The 19,518-nt window shown below is 36.0% G+C and overlaps 1 protein-coding gene across 1 annotated transcript in view; it reads right to left on the bottom strand.

The window, feature by feature from the left end:
* The window catches only part of LOC121428978 (laminin subunit beta-1-like), a 91,200-nt gene that overhangs the window by 18,216 nt on the left and 53,466 nt on the right, over positions 1 to 19,518 (bottom strand). Inside the window, exons 24-28 of the mRNA XM_041625874.1 lie at positions 18,197 to 18,393; positions 17,319 to 17,412; positions 13,412 to 13,555; positions 11,857 to 11,889; positions 1,018 to 1,122 (exon numbers count right to left, since the gene is read on the bottom strand). Of these exons, the coding sequence (XP_041481808.1) occupies positions 1,018 to 1,122; positions 11,857 to 11,889; positions 13,412 to 13,555; positions 17,319 to 17,412; positions 18,197 to 18,393 (573 nt within the window). The remainder of the gene's footprint in view (positions 1 to 1,017; positions 1,123 to 11,856; positions 11,890 to 13,411; positions 13,556 to 17,318; positions 17,413 to 18,196; positions 18,394 to 19,518) is intronic.

The following is a 19,518-nucleotide window of genomic DNA, read 5'->3' as shown; positions in this document are numbered from 1 at the left end:
TGGGCAGCATAGGCTACTCATGTTTTGGGAGACTTAAGAAGAAGCTGGTCTGATGATCTCAGGCTACGAGCCGGTGCAAAATATATTGGTGCCATACCATTAAAAGCTTTCCAAGTGAGAAAATTCGTTTCCAGATAGGCAACCAATGTAACTTTCTTTAAGAACTGGAGATACTGTATGTGTTAGATATCTAGATATTGGTGTTAGATATCTAGATATTCCACTTAAAACACTGGCAGTTTGATTCTGAGCATGAAGTGTATTGAGATTGTGTGAGACTGTATAAAAAAGAGCCTTCCCAATATTCAAATGAGATCTAAACAAATGAATATATAAGCACCAGACTTATGTGGTCAAGGACTTTTCTAATCAAATTCAGAAGAAATGACGGAAGTCGTCAATGGGTGATTTCAAGTTCGGTGTTGGCCTTGGTGTTGGTGTTGAAATTTTGGTTGCTTTCCCTAGCTCCAAAACTTATTCAGAGCTTGTAAAGCTGATCCAGATCACATTATTGACATCTCAACAACTAGTGAGTGACTTTTCGGGACCATCCTCATTTTATGTTTGGTGTTATAATCGTGTAAAAATTGACCCAACACCAACACCAAAAGGTCAACACTGAACTTGAAATCACCCAATGAGATGAACCCGCGGATCAGCAAGGCCAATGCAATTACCGTGCAATAGGGCTATATGCATGCCCGAATCATACAAGAAATCATAATAAATAATAATAATGAGACTTGTAAAGCACCAAATCCACTCTGTAGAGTGCTCAAGGCGCATAAAGAGCTAAGAGTTAAATAGCAAAGTTTTTAGAAGATTTTTGAAAGTTTCGACAGAGGTACATTTTTTTTTTTTACAGTTAGTGTATGTAAAATTTGGTGATTATATCAATTCAGATTGATATTACATGTATATTGCTAGTTAAGATTGACATTTATCAATTATTTTCCTCATTATAGACAGCATCGGTCGCCCGAATTATGGCAACTTGGGAGCAACATTCAGACTTACCAAGCAGACGTTTCCTTTCTTCTACCAACAGCTCTCCAAGGATCTCAAGCTCTTCTCTCCAGTTTTGAAAACACTCCGGGCAAGGCTCACAGTTGGGGAAATTACCTGCAGAATGTGGACAGTGAACCAAAGACATTGCATCGATTATGTTAGTCTAGGGCCCGTTTCATATATATATATAAGAAATTTGCAATATTGAATTCACAAATGGAGAAGCACAAAGAAGTCACAGATTATACAATATTGATTTCATTTTTAAACAAACATTCCTAAAAAAACGAGAAAATTACTATGAGAAGATAGGAAAATAGTTGCTGATGTTTACGTGGCCATCTTGTTCTCTTTGCTAGTAGCTAAGCTACGAGACCAGAGCTGCCAACCTAAACAAGAACATTCCAGTATTTTTAAAATCAGTATTTGGTGAGGAAATCAGTATTTTCAAAGAAATACATGTAACATAGGACAACACATAAAGCTAATATTTTACACATGAGTATTTTGCATGAAACCATCAGCATTCTTCTTATTTCCAGTACTAAATACAGAAAATCCATACTACTTGGCAGCTCTGTGAGACACATATAGAGTATGCCACCCTCTATATGCATCTAGTTTGTTATGTATTACATTATTTTATCGGAATACCCGAATGGGGAAAAAAACCACATTGGACAAATTCCAGTATTCCGTCTGTACCGACCCAGGCCTATTTTATTTTATTTTTTTTGAGGGGGGGGGAAGATATTTTTACTATATACATGTACATGTATCTCTGTACAGTAGTGATAAAACTGAAGTTCATATACATTCAAATAATGCATCATTGAATACATTCGTAAGAATAACATGCGCACATTGCATATGGAACAGTTCTCACCTGTCTGAGACATGGGAATAGGGGGATTAAAAACTATTAGTCTATTAAAGAGCACTTACTCTTCCACCATTGTGTATTGTAGACAAAAGGAAGATTAGAAATCAATAGAATTCCAATAGAGGGAATTATCAGATCATTGCCCTTAAGTTCACAAACTAATTAGGTATATCCTGTCCATTAGTTAGTTTGAACAAGAGTCACTAATAATAATAATGCTCAATTCTTGTAAAGCGCATCACACATAGCATACATGTAGCATGTCCCTATGCACTTAAAGAAGAAATAGTGTAAGGCAAGAATAAAGTAATCAAGATATTTATATTGGACCATTAGTTCAAAGTTGGTATTTTATGCATTGAATAGATGTTTTGAGGGATCTCCTGAATGTACATAAATCACTTTGATATCTCATTGAATTAGGTAAAGCATTCCAGAGGACAGCAGAGGCATGAGTAAAAGCACGCTCACCATATGACTTTGTATAAAAGAGTCAATGTTAGAACTTATCCTGTTTTTAATTTATAGGGGTTCAAAGAAAGATGAACATTCAGGTTTTCGTGAAAACAGAACATGATTACAATTAACTCAAAATGACAGAAATAGGTTTAATCAAAACACTATAAAAAAAAATTACACTTTTGATTTGATTGGTACACCTCAGTTTTTAGAGTAAATAGGGGAGAGTATACTCTTTCAGAAAACACCAAAATCTTAAATTTGATATCTTGACCAGAATACTCTCATTTGGCTCCGACTAAAAATCACAGTGCAACTTTTTGTAGGTTTTGTGGTGCTGGGCCACAAAGAGTAGTGTGGAACCTTGCTACATGGTGTATCTGATGGATCACACTCATCTCAAATCCCTAGTCGTTAGCATTAATCATTAGAGAAAATAAATGACTGGTCTGGTCACACGATACTTCTCAGCCAATCATTTTTATTACAATCTGCATTATCATTTTACAGTTTTTTAAATCAACCGTAGAAAGTGCAACACGTTTTCCATTCACGTTCTTCTACAAATGTCAAGACACAAATTAATTATCATGTTTTCCCCACTTCAAACGTGCACTGGATGACTTGTTCAAAGATCAGATATTAATAAACTGGAATTGACATTTGGGATGTCATTAGTAATATATTGAGCCGACACCGTTATTATGTAATTTTGACATTTACAAAATGTCAGGCATGATGTAACGTGGCTTTTATTAAAAAATGATTTGAACAAAGCCCCCCCCAAAATAAGACTCATTATCAAAATCTAAAGGTGAACAGATGTCAACAGCTGACTTTAATGCCATTTTGAAACTTTCCAAAGCATTGCGCAAACAAATTCTGTTGATCAGCCTCACAACCATTGCAAATTATTGATGACCTAAGGAGAGGTTAACAAAGGTTAGCAATGATTGTAGAACATTTTTCTATGATTGATAGCATAGACTGAAATGTACAGTCAATCGTGGAAATCGAGCGTACAATTAATCACTAACCATTGTGTTACGGAAGCTTCAGAACATATTGGGCAATTTCAAGTCCAGTGTTGGCGTTGGTGTTGGAATTTGGATTGCTTCCCCTACATGTAGCTCACAAACCTATTCCGGGTTTGTCCAGACCACACTATTGACATCTCAACAACTAGTGAGTGACTTTTCAGTGCCATCTTCATTTTATGTTTGGTGTAATACTCGTGTTAAAATTGGCCTAAAGCCAGCACCAAAAGGTCAACGCTGAATTTGAATACACATTAATCCCCATGCACTAGGATAGGCAATACACAAACCCTTTCATCGACCACAAATAATTTACTTTTTGACTGAAAAAACTGTGATGGCCATCCAATGCTTGGAAGCAAACAGATGCTTTTTATAGAGGATGAATATGTACACCAATTTTTAAAGCAAAATTAGATTAAAGGCACTGGAAAACCCTTGTGTAAGGACACATTCCACATGTGACCTTCCACCCCAAACCTGGGCGGGTCGTGGTCTAGTGGTTCTGACTCTCGCCTTTCAAACAGAGGGTCGTGGGTTCGAATCCTAGCCATGGCGTGTTTTCCTTCAGCAAGAAATTTATCCACACTGTGCTGCACTCGGCCCAGGTGAGGTAAATGGATACCGGCAGGAAAAAATTCCTCAAAAAGCTGTGCGCACCGGAATCGGTAGACTAGCTTAGCCGGGGTAATATATATATTATATATATAGGAGCGCCTTGAGCACCTAGCAAGGTCATATATTATTATTATATCTTTTAACAAGTCCCCCAAAATTAATTTTGAAATAAATAAACCCCTCAAAAAAAGTTCCGCAACTCAAGTTTGAGTGCTAATAAATTTCTTAGTGTGCCATCATCATATGTAAAAGTGGTATCATTGGAAAGTATGATTATTCCTCTTTACGATCCTGTGTCATTTGTAATGCTAGTGTTATCATGAAATACACAGACATGATAAATATGCAGCAATGTAAAAAATGAAATGTTGCCATAATTCGTTGCCATGTCATGTTTGAGTTCTGCAACTCAAACTGCAGGTTTGAGTGCTAATAAATTTCTTAATGTGCCATCATCATGTGTAAAAGTGATATCTTTAGAAAGTATGATTATTCTCCTTTACAATCATGTGTCATTTGTAATGCTAGTGTTATCATGAAATACACAGACATGATAATACGCAGCAATGTTAGACATGAAATGTTGCAAAATGCGTCGTTTGTAATAGCGAATTTCCAATTGTTTCGAGGATGGACCGAGTGCATTCACTGTCACCTGCATGGTGGGAATTCTATAGAAATGGAGACTCTTGTTGGAAATCAATGCATTTTGCAACATTTCACTTCTGACTTTTCTCGATGTTCAGGGTGATTGCATATTCCATGATTACATAATCACAGCAAATGGCATGTCATTGTAAAGATGAATAATTCTGCTTTCCAATGATACCAGTTTCATCTTTTATACTTCATTAACCAAAAAGATATCATCCCCCAAATCCGAGTTGCAAAACTTTTTTTGAGGGGTTTAGATAGATAGATAGATAGATACATGTAGAAAGATAGATAGATGTAGAAATATGGATGGATGGATAGAAAGAAAGATAGATATATAGATAGATAGATAGACAGAGCATATCCTCAGCTTTAGAATTATACATAAAAATAATCATGAACAATAACCCACACAAGACTGTATATGTACTTTTTTTTTTTTTATATGTTTTATTGGATCAACAAAATTACAAATTTACAAGTGATTGTTACAATGATTTAAAATAGATGTAAAACAATAGTTACAATATAACAAAACAAAAAAAAAGAAAAAAAAAAGAAAAAGTTAGAAAAAAAACACATAATACAAAGCATGGTGTCTGCTTGGTAAAACTACTCGCTAAGCTTCACAATCATTAATCAGAATAAAGATCAGGATTGAATGGATGATGTCTGCCCTATTGGTGGAATTTAGGGGGTGGGAAGAAAACACATTAACAGGATGCGAATGACCTCTGCGAACCAATGACCTCTGCAAACCAAAACAAGCTGAAGCTCAGCATCATTATGTGAAAAAATAGCTTTCTACCCTATAAAATGGCAAAATGTAAACATTATAAAGAAACCAAAATATTACACCTTTTGTCAGATAGCATCCTTCTCAGTATTGATTATCCAGTACAACTTTCTTATGAGTGTTTCCGTCTAGTAGGGTAGGTCAGTTGAATATTGTTTTGGGTATAGGGGGAATACTGTACAGCCATTAAAATTTGTGGCACCTTATAAAAAATACAATAGAGGATTCAAAATATAAACCTCCATTTCTTGAAATGAAGAGGCAATTTGTTATTCTTTTTTGCAATAGCATATTCTAAATTTTTGTGAGTAACAATATATGTTTTGTAACCTTCAAATGATGGAATTTTCCCTTGAAATTTACATATATATATGTAATATTTAAGTAAAAGAAATAGAAATGTAACAAATTTGTCCTTCTCAGAACCAAACATCTTCTCAAAGATCGAGGGGTTCACCACTCTATTCATTTTCTTACTCATAACATAAATAATCTCGCTCCAAATGGGTTTAATTACAGGGCATTCCACAAACAAGTGAATATAGGTCTCTGGTGATGAGGAACAAAAAACACAATCTGGGGAATCTTTCCTTTTTATTTTATATAAAAAATTGTTCAGGGCTATAGCCCTATGAAACAGTTTGAAGTAAAATGAACGAATACGTGTAATATTTGTAGATTTCAAATTACTTAAATGAATTTTCTCCCAATCATTTATACCTGATTCACTGAAATTCCCCCAATATTCAAATTGTTTTTCAGGTAAAAAAGTTTTCAACATGACACCATAAGCATATTTTGGGATTTTGTGACTTGCAAGAAGTTTTCTTTTAATTTCCTCAAATATTGTGTCAGGTGTGAACTCAGAGTAGGACAGCCAGTCTTCAGGAATATTCTTCATCAGGAAATTATATTTTCTCCTCTCATGAGGGGCTATATCATACTCTAGTATCAACTCTTCAAATAACATACTGCCAGGGAGAGGGGGGTTCAGTAAATCAGAAATAAATACAATTCCATTATTTAGCCAATTCTGATACAAGAAATACTGCTTTGACTTAGATCTGACATTTTTATTGTACCAAATACACTGGCATTTACCAATCAATGAAAATGGTGTATCCCATTCCAGTATAGTAAAATATTCCCTAAACAAGTACCATGTTTGAAGTGATTCAGCTAATTGCGAGGAAATTAATTTATCAAGAACACATGAGGGAGCATTAGCATACCATAATAAATTTTCTTTAGAACTAAATCTCTTTTGAACAGAAATTTCTATCTCTTTCCACAAACTTTGATACTTGTCATCCAATAATAATTTTACCCAAAACATTTTCTGCGCCAGAGAAAAGGTATAGGGGTCAATCATGCGTAAACCCCCCTGTGAAAAATCATTACACAAGAATTGCCTTCTGACCCTATCACTACCATTGTTCCAAATAAACTTGTAAAACAGTGAATTCAATTGTTTAAAAAATCTTTTAGGAATTTTAATACACAGCACAGAAAAGAAATAAAGCAGCTGTGGTAGCAATAGGGTCTTTATCACACAGATCTTCCCAACAAGGGACAAATTTCTGGCTCTCCAACAATTTAAGGTAGTTTCAATAGATTTAAGTTTTAGTTTATGATTAAGATTATATAGATCAGCTGTGTTTATTGAAAAATGGATGCCCAATGTTTTAAACGTACGTTGGTTCCATTTTAATTCCTTACTTGCAAAGGGGTAGGAGGTTAAGCCCTCTTTTGAGCCAATCCATATTGCCTCTGATTTATTGATATTTAATCTACATCCTGAACTCTCGGAAAAGAATTCAATGGTATCAAATAAAGATTGGAATGAGTTTTCTGAACCATCAATAAAGCAAGTGGAGTCATCTGCCAATAAGGAAATTTTTAGGTCTGTGTTTTCTACAGGTATTCCTCTGATATTAGGGTTTTGTCTAATTGCAAGTGCCATACATTCTATTACTAACAAAAATAAATATGGGGAAATTGGGCACCCCTGGAAAATTCCTCTTTGCATATCTATTTGGTTTGTCAGATTTCCATAATTAATTAAATAACTTTTTCTTTCAGCATACAAAACCTTGATCCAACTGATAAAATTTTCACTAAAATTGAATTTAGATAAAACCTTGAAAAGGAATGAATGTGAGACACTATCAAAAGCTTTTTGGATATCAAGGAGGAGGATTGCACCAGGGATGTCTTTTGATTTGGTGTATTCAATTATGTCTATAATTAAGCGAACATTATTTCCAATACTTCTTCCTTTCAAAAACCCAGACTGATCAGAATGAATAAGTGAATCCAAACACCTTTTCAAACGATTTGCAATTGTTTTTGCTAACATTTTATAATCAACTGTTAGAAGAGATATGGGTCTATAATTTTTTAAATATAAAATATCTTTATCTTTTTTAGGAATCAATGTGATTACTCCATTCCTTTGAGAAGAGGACATCGAACCATTTTGTAAGGAAAAATTAAATGAGTCAAGAAGCATATCTGATAAATCCTTCCAAAAAACAATATAAAATTCTACTGGTAAACCATCAAATCCAGGTGATTTATTCTGTTTCATAGAGCAAATAGTAGTATAAAGTTCCTGTTTTGAAAAGGGTTTTTCAAGAAAATGCCTGTCATCTTCATTTACAGATGGTGTTTCAATAGAGTTCAAAAAGTCCTCTATGGTTTTATTTTGGTCAGTACAATGATTCTCTGTATACAAATTTTGGTAAAAAGAGTGAATTTCTTCAAGTATTTTCTTTTGACTGCCATATATATTTCCATCTCCATCTTTAAGTTTAAAAATAGTCTTTTTTTCACCCATTCGCTTTTCTAGATTGCAGAAATATTTTGAACTTCTTTCTCCTTCTTCAGCCCATTTGATTCTAGAACGAACAATGAGACCCCTTGTTTCCACTTCTAACATATCATCTAAAGCCTTGGTCAGAAATTCCTTTTCAACAAGCAAAGCTTCATTATCAGAATCAACCTTCAATTTTCCATCAATTTCTTCTATTTCCTTCAACAAATGATTTTTAGCAAAGTTTTTTTCCTTCTTTTTCCTCGCACAATACTCCAGACATGTTCCTGTCAAAGTACATTTCAAGGCATCCCATAATACGTTAGCATTACATTTTGAGTCTATATGAATCATCTTAAATTCTTCAATTTTGTGTTTTATGGTTTCAATAAAGTTTGAATCATTGTGCAGGTATTGGCAATTTAACTTCCAAAAAGATTTACCTCTAACTGGATGGATTCCTTTAAATTTTAGTATAACTGCAGAATGGTCAGATTGAATACCAGGAATAATTTTAGATTGCAAACAATTTGTAATAAAGTTATCTGAAACCAGAATAAAATCAAGACGAGATAAGACTTTGGGTTTTTTTTGATGCCTGGAATATTGTTTAACATTCTGGTGAAAATTCCGCCAGATGTCACATAAATTAAATTCCTCAATGAGCGCAAGTAACATATTACTTGCATTCACGTTTGAGTGTCTCTCTTTGGTTCCTTGATAATCCAAAGGCCCTAAAACAACATTAAAATCGCCTGCACAAATTATGGATGAATACTCAAAATTGTCCAATTTGCTAAACACTTCCAGAAAAAAGTCTGGGTCATCGTTATTGGGACCATATACGTTCATTAAAATCAATGGTACATCATTGATACTAGCAGATAACAATAAATATCTACCATTCGGGTCATTATACAGTGATTTAAAAGTAAAAGACACAGAATTACGAATTAAAATAGCAACTCCTCTACTATTAGAATTATGACTCGAAAACCAAATTCTTTCACCCCATTGCTGTTTCCAGGTAACTTCGTCTGATTTTGAAGAGTAAGTCTCTTGAAGAAAAATTATGTCTGACTCAAGTGATCTTAAATAATGAAATAATTTTCGTCTTTTCACAAAATCTTGTAAGCCCCTACAGTTAAAAGTAAGGAATTTCATGTCCATAATTCCAATTGAATAACCACCTTGATGCATACAGGCAGGCCTGCTGAATTCTTCAAACAGAAATAAGGTACTGCCAGCAAGCAAAGCATACAAAACTTACACAATATGAATGTTAGCTGCAGTTCATTGTAAAAATCATCATATAAAAAAATATTAACCATGCTTTGTAAAAAAGGATAATAATAATTGAAAAACACAAGCAACAAATTATGGTTGATCTTCATGACGTATGGGTATATTTTCTTCTCACAATTAATAAATATAAATAAAAAAGAAAAAAGATTGAAAACTATTATTAAGGACAAGGAAAAGGAAGGCGGGCACATGATAAAAGGACAGGACTTCAAATCAAAACACAGTCCTGATCATATGTGCACTGATGAAAAGATAGGCAAAAAAAACCACACACACATATGCACTAAAAACCGACTTCTGGCAAAAGAAAATAATTAATCTGTTTGGTCTACTTAAAGATAAAATATAACATAAAAATAAAAAGACCCAGCAAAAGGTCAACTGTAAATATCATGATCCAGCTAAACCAACTTGCTGTATACTGTGTAAACAGCTTTCCTATAAAATGAGGTTTCCTTGTACATAAGCTAATAAATATTTAACCAACAACATGAAGTTTCCCTGCAGCGTCTCTAAAAGCCAACCTTGCCGGGTACATAAAAAATGCTTTCTTGCCCTCTCTTTTCAAGTTCTTGAGTTGGTCTAGTTTTCCCCTTCTCAGCTCAGCCACGCGTTTTGAAAAATCTTCAGAAACATAGATTTTTTGCCCCTGGTAGGTGCTCTGCTTAAATTTAGCAATGCATGCTTTGCGCACAAATTCTTTCCCAGCGTATGTTGAGAAAGCAACATGGATAACCCTTGGGGATTTGGCTGCTTGTGAATCTGCTCGTACGACAGTGGGTGTGCGATGACAACGCTCAATAGATATCTTGGGAACATCACTGGATGGCTGAACTCCGACAAAATCATGAATGAGATTCTCCACGAGCTTTTGGGTGTTTTCTCCACGGCTTTCTGGGACCCCATGGAATACCAGGTTATTTCTCCTGCTGCGATTCTCAAGGTCGTCTAGCTTTGATACCAAAACCTCGTTCTCAGCTTTCAATTTGTTCACTTCCCTGACAACTTCATCCAACTGGATAGTACAAGCTGATATTGTTTCCTCGTTGGCTTTTACTTTCTCATTGATTTTCTCAACTTTTTCCACCACAAGCATCTCCATATAATGTTCTAGATTAGTAAATCTTTGATCTAACATGCTGGTGAACTTACTGAACCATCGTGGAGGTGAATCGGTATCTCCTTCTTGTTCATCAAACGTAAGAGTGAGCCCTCGCCTGATGTTGGCTGCGCTGTTCTTGGCATCAGCTAAATCTTCATCGACTTTCTGCTTCATCGGAGATTCATCAGGTTTCTTTGCCGAAGATGCGGGGGAGTCCATCAGCTCATCCCGTAGCACTTCAAACTTATTCGATTTCCCCATTTTCGTATTCAGATTCGGCTTTTCTGGAGTATTCAGCTGCCTCTTAAGACTCATCTCGTCCCTAAAAATTCACGAAACACTGCTCAAAAAGACCAATAACTTTTCTTGTCACCAATCGTGTGTCCTCCGCCGGTTTTTAGTGAAAATGTGGGATTAAATTCCACTCACAACTTTCATGACAGATGGTCAAGGGCGCCCTCCGACTTTATATGTACTTGATACGATGTAAAAGAAATTCAGTGAGAGTTTTAAAAAAATCATTAAAAAAATCATTAAAAAACAAGTTTTGGGCTCACTCAAGCACGAGCTATGCTCACTGTGCAACCGCTATGAAACTTACAAGCAGTCCGAATAAAAAAGGTGTAAGAAAAATTGCTTTATCTCATCTTTCATTTTACTTTACAACTTTAAATCATGACAGTATATGATAATAATAATAATAATGTAGGTTATTTATATTGCGCACATATCCACCTTGTCAGGTGCTCCTATATTACCCGGCTAAGCTAGGCGTTCATAGCGCACACAGCTTTTTAAGGAATTACTTCCTACCAGTACCCATTTACCTCACCTGGGTTGAGTGCAGCACATTGTGGATCAGTTTCTTGCTGAAGGAAATTACGCCATGGCTGGGATTCGAACCCACAACCCTCTGTTTCAAAGTCCGAAGACTAATCCACTGGGCCACAACGCTCCACATATGAAGTACGAAGTAGAAAAAATCCCACTCTTCTCTTTGAAGTTATTAGAACTTTTAACAGAGAACGTTTCCTGGCAACTTATTGCGGGTTTGGGATAGCTGGTAACAAATGAAAATGGCTGCTAGGGTTCAATGACAAAATTGCGGATCTCTGGATTCTGAAACACTACAAACTTGCAAAGTAAAACAAATGATGGAAGCGCAACATTTTTACTTACCAACAAAAATCTCCTCAACAACTTGCACTACATCTGAAAGAGATAATAATACCAATAAATGTAAGTCCACTTTATGTAGCACAGCTTCTGTAAGCATATAATCTACAGCACATTGCTACAGTAAGCTCGTAAACAAGATGCCCGCAACCAAATCTGAAAAACGTATAGTTATTAATTTCATGAAAGTTGCTTTTTGTTCATTATGCTAAGTTATTAATATACAAATCATAATCTTTGCTCCATCTCCCTTAACCCTAAATAGACTGGGCTATTTCGACGCCTAAAAAGACTGGGGGGGCTGATTCAGCCCCCCCTTATGATCTCGGCCGTTGATCGCGCGATCGCGACGAAAATTGGCACACGCATTACCCATGGCATTATCTACAAAACTATAACATCAAATTCGGCAAAAAATCTCATGTCTCATTAATTATGCTAATTTATGCGTAAAATCATAAGTTTGCTCTAATTAATAAAATAATGCCCCTGAAATGCTAATTTTTGTTTCACATACTCTAGATAGGCATCTGATCAAATTGATTTTAAAAAAATTTCAAAATCAAATTTATTTTCATATGTATTCTATTGTTTTCTAAATTTCTTATGTATTTCTTTGTTTTTCGACTTTTTGTTTTTTATTGTTTTTTCAATGGAAATTGTCGGGGACTTTATTTTGACCATAAACAAGATAAAATCAATTGATTTTAAGCAGTAAAAGGAAAAATAATGAAACATTTATGAATTTTGGCTAAGAACACTATTTGCATTGGATTTGTACACAAATTCACGTTTTTGAGTAATTTTGGGTCTGCATGCACTTACGAAATGTTGCGTAATTTTGGAACCGCGTACCCGGGCGTCACAATTTTGGTCTCAAAAGTTGCGCGAGACTTGAAAGTAAAAAGTCAGCGAGCGACGCGGTCAAAAAATTTTGCGCAGCGGATTTATCGCGAAAAATGTCGAGGGGGGGGCTGAATCAGCCCCCCCCCAGTCTTTTTAGGGTTAAATAAAGCTCCAAATATGCTTATTATTGGTGTAGAAACCCTTTGTGTTGTTAATAGCAAATGCACTTTACACAAATCGCAATGTCAAATAAATTTGTATGTATTATATCATTTCCTTGTGTATTTATTTGTTTTTTTAATTATTTTTCACTGTTTTTTATCAAAATTGCCAGTGACATTTATGAGATCATAAACAGCATAAAATCAAGCAATATAAATCAGTAAACGCAAACATATTCATACATATTGTGATATTTGGCTGAAAAAACAATATCTACTGATATTGTACATAAAACAATATTTCGAGAAATTTTTGGTATTACATGCATGTACAAATTATGGGTACCTTTGGAACAACGTATCCAGCACCATAAACTTGGTGTGGACATATGCAGGAGACTCAAAGGAAAAAAAGTCACAAAACGTCACAAGAGCTTCTTCCTCACTAAAAATATTGTGCCCCCCCCATCTGGTTGGTTATGGTTAAGCCTCCAGCACTGAGAATATCAGGAATATTCAGAAGCTGCTCCCAGCTTCTTCCATTCCCCTACCTTGATCCAGTCGACCACACCGGTCACATGTCCGTCCAGCAATGGTTGCCAATTTGCAGTCGCACTGCCCAGTATCAAGATCACATCCGCAAAGATCGTTGGAGCACGTCACCGGGTTGGTGCCATTAATGTTGCAGTTGCATGCTGCAAGATATAGAAAACATAAAATGTCAATCAGCAATAATCAGTGGCAAAGCACAAACAAATGGACCGCCTCAGTTACCAATAATGCCCATAGCATTTCCATTTATTTGAAAGCAGGATAAAAAAGCATTGTAGGTTAAACGCCTTGCTCACGGGCATAGGTGCCGCGGCCGGGGATCGAACCCCGGACTTTCTATGTATAGCCAGGCGCCTTAGACCCACTCGGCCACGGCACCTCCGTCTTGCCTCAATGAGCGATTCAATATGGCAACAGTGCTGACTTTGAAAACAGCTATTGAATGGTTATTTAGAAAAGAAAACATTACTTCATATGATAATAAAATACTAAGTCCATTGACCCAACATGACCTTTGACAATAATCATGTGACCTAAGACGTGTGCAAAACATGCTTCACAACCCTTATGTCGTTGTTTCATGAACTACATGTGACGATCCATAAACTTTCTAAGTTATGATGTCAATTCAACAAATATCCTCAGCACGACCAAAGTTCATTGACCTCAAATGACTTTTGATCTTGATCATGTGATGTAAAATGTGCATTTTACATCACATGATCACGATCACAGGATATTAAGGGGTACATGGTTAAGTCTTATGTCCAAGTTTCATGAACTACATGTAGATCCATATTAAGGTATGATGATAATTCCACAAATACCCCCAACATTATAAAAGTTTGTTGACCCTAAATGACCTTTGACCTTGGTCATGAAACCTGAAACATTCACAAGTTGTTCAGGAATACTTAATGCTCGTATGCCTCAGTTTCTTGAACTAGATCCATTAAAATTCAAATGACAATTTCACAAATACCCTCAACATTGTCAAAGTTTGTTGACCCTACATGTAAGTAACCTTTGAACTTGATCATGTGACCTGAAACTCAGGCAGGATCTTCAGTGATACAATATTACCCTTATGTCTACATGTATAAGTTTCATGAACTAATGTAGGTCCATATACTTTCTAAATTATGACGACATTTCAAAAAATTTGGTTAAGATTTCAATGTTGACAACGCCGCCGCCGTAGGAAAAGCGGCGCCTTTAGTCTCGCTCTGCTATGCAGGCGAGACAAATATCAGCATTAGCGGCAAATGGAAAATTATACCCATTTCAATGATGTGCCCGCGAAAAGCATTCAACTTGCACCCCCTTCAAATATGTGTATGATGGGGCTAACCCTTGAATTGCACCCGTTCAATCATAAACAATGCATCATCACATTGAATTTTAATTTCTTTCTCTCTTTTATCTTTTCGGCCTTTTATTTTTGCATTTACGTACACTGTATTGTGCTCCCTGGAGCAGGTGCCCAGGTCATTCACGTGTACGTGCCCACTTGCCCCTTCCTTCATATGCCACTGACTCCAATGAGAGAAAAAAGGTCAAGGGCAGTATTCTGAACATGCTATTTTCTCAATATTCCATTTTTTTCTCAGAGATACAGAATCGGTTTTCTGGTGGATGTCAAAAATGCATATTTCCCCGGGTCTTCCTATTGGTGAAAAGGGCTCCACCAATAATAATAATAATGGATATTTAGAGGCGCTAAAAACAAAAAGTACCATCGCGTGTACAATGTATGAATAACAAATTACATGTAACATTCGCAATAATAACCACAATAAGTCATTCAAGATAAAAAGGGAAATTAATTACTGAAGAAAAAGGGAAGATTACGAGAGGGTGTGTATACTTTGATGGTATTATTAAGATATTCAGGTGCCGATTAATTTAGAGTTTTGTATACATATCATACTTGCCAACTTTAGAAGAAAAAAAAAGAGGAATCCATTTTTCACTCCACGCAGAGTAACAACTCACGAGCGTGTGACATTTTGCGCGGGAAGGGTGTGGGGTACCCCCCTGCCACGGTAAGAAATTTTTGGAATTTTAGAACATGAAATGGGGGGCTTTCCTTCACTTTTGAAGTGCCTTTTACCTGTCCACAAAGAAGAAAAATATCTTAATTTTGTCCCAAAGTAATGAAATATGAAACAGGAAAATCAACAGGATTCATTTCATGAAATTGTACCATATTTTTTTACTTCAAAAACATGTATTTCCATTACAATAATAACTGGATATTTCTCAGAATACTCCTTGTATTTCTAAATAATTTTGGCTTTATTTCACGAAAACAGACTAACAGTCTAAATGCATATGTAACTTACACATGAACTTATGCAATTGCAAATGCACCGGTACGGTACACTAAGCGGGCGGGCCGCGACTGGGCTAGGTACCGGTACTCAGTCACTGCCCAGTGCACCCATGCACTGTCTGTATAACGATCGGAATCACAGTCACAACTCACATTCACAATCCAAACGACGCATTGGCGACGGTATCCAGTTTCCACACACTAAATTTGTAATTTTGGCTTCAAAATTTCACGGAAAACTATGACTTTGGCCATTAATCCGACGATCGTTGAGCTGGATCTTACGTTTCCACACGTATGCACTTGCAGCGCGGTAACCCACGGAGCTCCGGCCCGTCGGTAACCCGGCACAGGCCGAAGCTTCCTGGGTTAGCAGCGAGGTATACTCGCGCTCGCGACGTCGCAGCATGCATTGTATTTGCATGTGTTGTCGCTCTAGCTGTGTTTGCACGCGCTTCTGCAATGTGCGCGCCATGTGAGATAGGCAAAGTGAAAAACTACGTACAAGAGTGTGTTCAGTTAGTGGAAAAATAATGCTATTTGGGATATCGCGATATCCAGGTGTCCGCAAGCTTCAGATTGGTCTAACCTTCGCTCCAGCCGTTTTTTTAATATCATCAATGTAAAAATTAATGAAAATCGGAATTATGGAGTTGATATTCGTAATGCGGAATTGGCAATAAAAAATCAGGATGATTCCACCAAAATCGGAATGGTTGGCAAGTATGACATATAACCAGACTTTAAACTGAATACGTTGGAATAGAGGTAGCAAGTGGAGTTCCTCAAGTAAGGGTGTAGTATGAGTTCGGGATCCAAAACCAAAAATTAATCGAGCGGCACGGTTCTAAATAACCATGAGTTTTCTTCTATCCCTAGCTGACAATTACTAAAGTGAATTATAATTCACTTTAGTTATTGTCACTTTAGTTATTGTCAGCTAGGGATAGAGGTTGACAGAAGACGGACAGTCAACCTGTCCGAAACGTCGAGTCTCTCTACTACTCATCATCTCTACTCGCCGACGCAAGCCAGCATCTCCTCATCAGCTCTACTACTCAAGCTGTTCTCACTCAACATTCCTTCTGGTTTACAGTCCTTTTCAGGACTATTCTCAAGAAAGAATACTCTATTCTCAAATCTCCACTTTCTCGCCTATCCACTTCCTTCTCTTCTTCTATCCACTGCTTCTATAACACTCCACATGGTGTACCGTAAACCACATCAGCAATTGTACATGCCACCATGCAAACCTTCAAACAACATCTAAAGTGAATTAAGTCAAAAGAGAGGCTAATCTGCCCTCAAAACTGCCGTCTTCGTTCTAATCACAATACTGTCAACTAAATCTGTACTGAATATAATGATAAGCAGTACATGTTATTGGGGAGGAGCTTCAATAATGCCTCCAAGTCTCTTTTTTGTAATTTTTTTTAAATCTGCTCCTAAACAAAATTGTCGTAGCATTATTATCCAAAACACTTTCATCCTTCATCTTGTGGGGAGTATTGGTCTAAAAACAGACCTCAGGTTATCTGACATAGCAACACATTCATTAACAATGATCTCACCAATACATTCCTGATCTACGTCATAGTATCCCATCATGCACCCATCACACTTCTGGCCCGTCACTAATGACTTGCAGCTGCACTGGCCGGTGACCTGTAGCATTTCAGAAAGACAATTATGAAAATGAGGACAAAGACTTCAAATTTCCTCTTTTATTTTCTAACGCATGAACAAATTGGTACAAAACAATCACATTGAGGTGCCATTGAATGGTATGTTATCAGTTAAAACCTTTATGCTGTGTGTTGTTGGTTAAATTTATTGTATTTTACATGAGTTGCATAGTGATCACCAAAAGCACAAAAAAGAAGAAATATTTCATCTATACACAAATAATATTGTTGGCTAGTTTGTTCATCTATATTAGTCCTAATAACCTCAAAAAAGTATGATTTACATGTATTTTAAGATGAATCATTTCAAGCACACAGTTAATGGAAAACAATACAAAGCATTGACCACCCAAATACACTGTATATCTATATTCACATATACAGAGAGAGAGAGAATAAACAGGGGGGTGTCTGACAAAGAGGCAATTATGAATTAGATTTGCACTTAAACAATAATAATGATAATACTTGTATTTAAGAAACGCAATTCACGTTTGTACCAAAGCGCTTTACAAAAATTTGCATCGAATATAATAATAATACAACATAATCATAAATTCATAAACCATACAAATGCCTAGCTGTGTGCGTTATACAAGGAACAACTGCATCGGTCAGATCATGTCAAGAGGACACGCACTTCTGCATATCAATCAATAAGATTTTGCGTTGCATATCGCATACGACTCAGCATTTAAGTACGACTCTAAGTCGAACTTAAATCTTTGTGAAACACCCCCCCCCCCCGGGTACACAACACTCACCAAATTACACTGGGTCTGTTGACCAACTGTACCAACAGGATGACACTCGCAATCCAAGCAGCCGGTTCCACTGGCGAAGCCCCAGGTATCAGGGGCGCACTCGGTGCATTCACTACCGATGACATTGGGGTAGCAGTAGCAGGTACCGGTATCCTGGGTGCAATTGCCGTAACCCCCGGTAAGGTTACAGGTGCATTCTATAAGAAATTGAAATATATGCAGGACATTCGAATTTAGCTGTAAATTCATAAATCAAGCCCTTGAACTATTTTTTTTTAAGAGAGAGAGAGTCTATGTGGGAATCTGATCAAATGCACAAAAACATTTGAAATGTTATTTCACATGTATGTATTTTAGTGTTATGTGAAAATTTTGTGTATTTTTTAGGGGGTTGACATTTTGTTTTGAATGTCTTTATGATAGAAATCGTCAGCAATACTTTTCCAATCATTAACATGGAATTAAATGATTTCAATCAATAACAGGTAAAATAATAATATAGTGAAGAATTTAGGTTAAAATATAGGCATGAGAGGAAATAATCATGAATTAGTCATGATTAATAGTGAAACCTTTGTTGTTACAAATTAATTTAAGAAATGACAGGGAGACAAGTCTGGACCTGACAACCCACCTGTGTTTACTCTTTCAGCTTGACTCACTATATATTGTACCCTGTTTTTTAAAGGTCAAGTCCACCTCAGAAAAATGTTGATTTGTATCAATAGAGAAAAATCAGACAAGCACAATGCTGAAAATTTCATCAAAATCGGATGTAAAATAAGAAAGTTATGACATTTCAAAGTTTTGCTTATTTTCAACAAAATAGTTATATGAACGAGCCAGTTACATCCAAATGAGAGAGTCGATGATGTCACTCACTCACTATTTCTTTTGTTTTTTATTGTTTGAATTATACAATATTTCAATTTTTACGAATTTGACGACTAGGACCTCCTTGCCTGAAGCACAAAATGTTAAAATAATGGAATTCCACGTGTTCAGGGAGGAATGAAACTTCATTTCACATGACAATGACGAGAAAATAAAAATATTTCATATTTCATATAATAAAATACAAAAGAAATAGTGAGTGAGTGATGTCATCAGTTCCCTCATTTGGATGTAACTGGCTCGTTCATATAACTATTTTGTTGAAAATAAGCGAAACTTTAAAATGCCATAACTTTCTTATTTTACATCCGATTTTGATGAAATTTTCAGTGTTATGCTCGTTGAATTTTTCTCTTTTTATTCAAATCAAGTTTTTGTTGGGGTGGACTTGTCCTTTAAGAGATTTGAAATAATGAATTTGAAAAGTG

Source organism: Lytechinus variegatus, chromosome 15 (genome assembly GCF_018143015.1).
Source record: "Lytechinus variegatus isolate NC3 chromosome 15, Lvar_3.0, whole genome shotgun sequence".
In the NCBI taxonomy this organism is placed as follows: domain Eukaryota; kingdom Metazoa; phylum Echinodermata; class Echinoidea; order Temnopleuroida; family Toxopneustidae; genus Lytechinus; species Lytechinus variegatus.
Note: the sequence above shows the minus strand (reverse complement) of the source record. Positions and strands in the feature narration are given on the sequence as shown.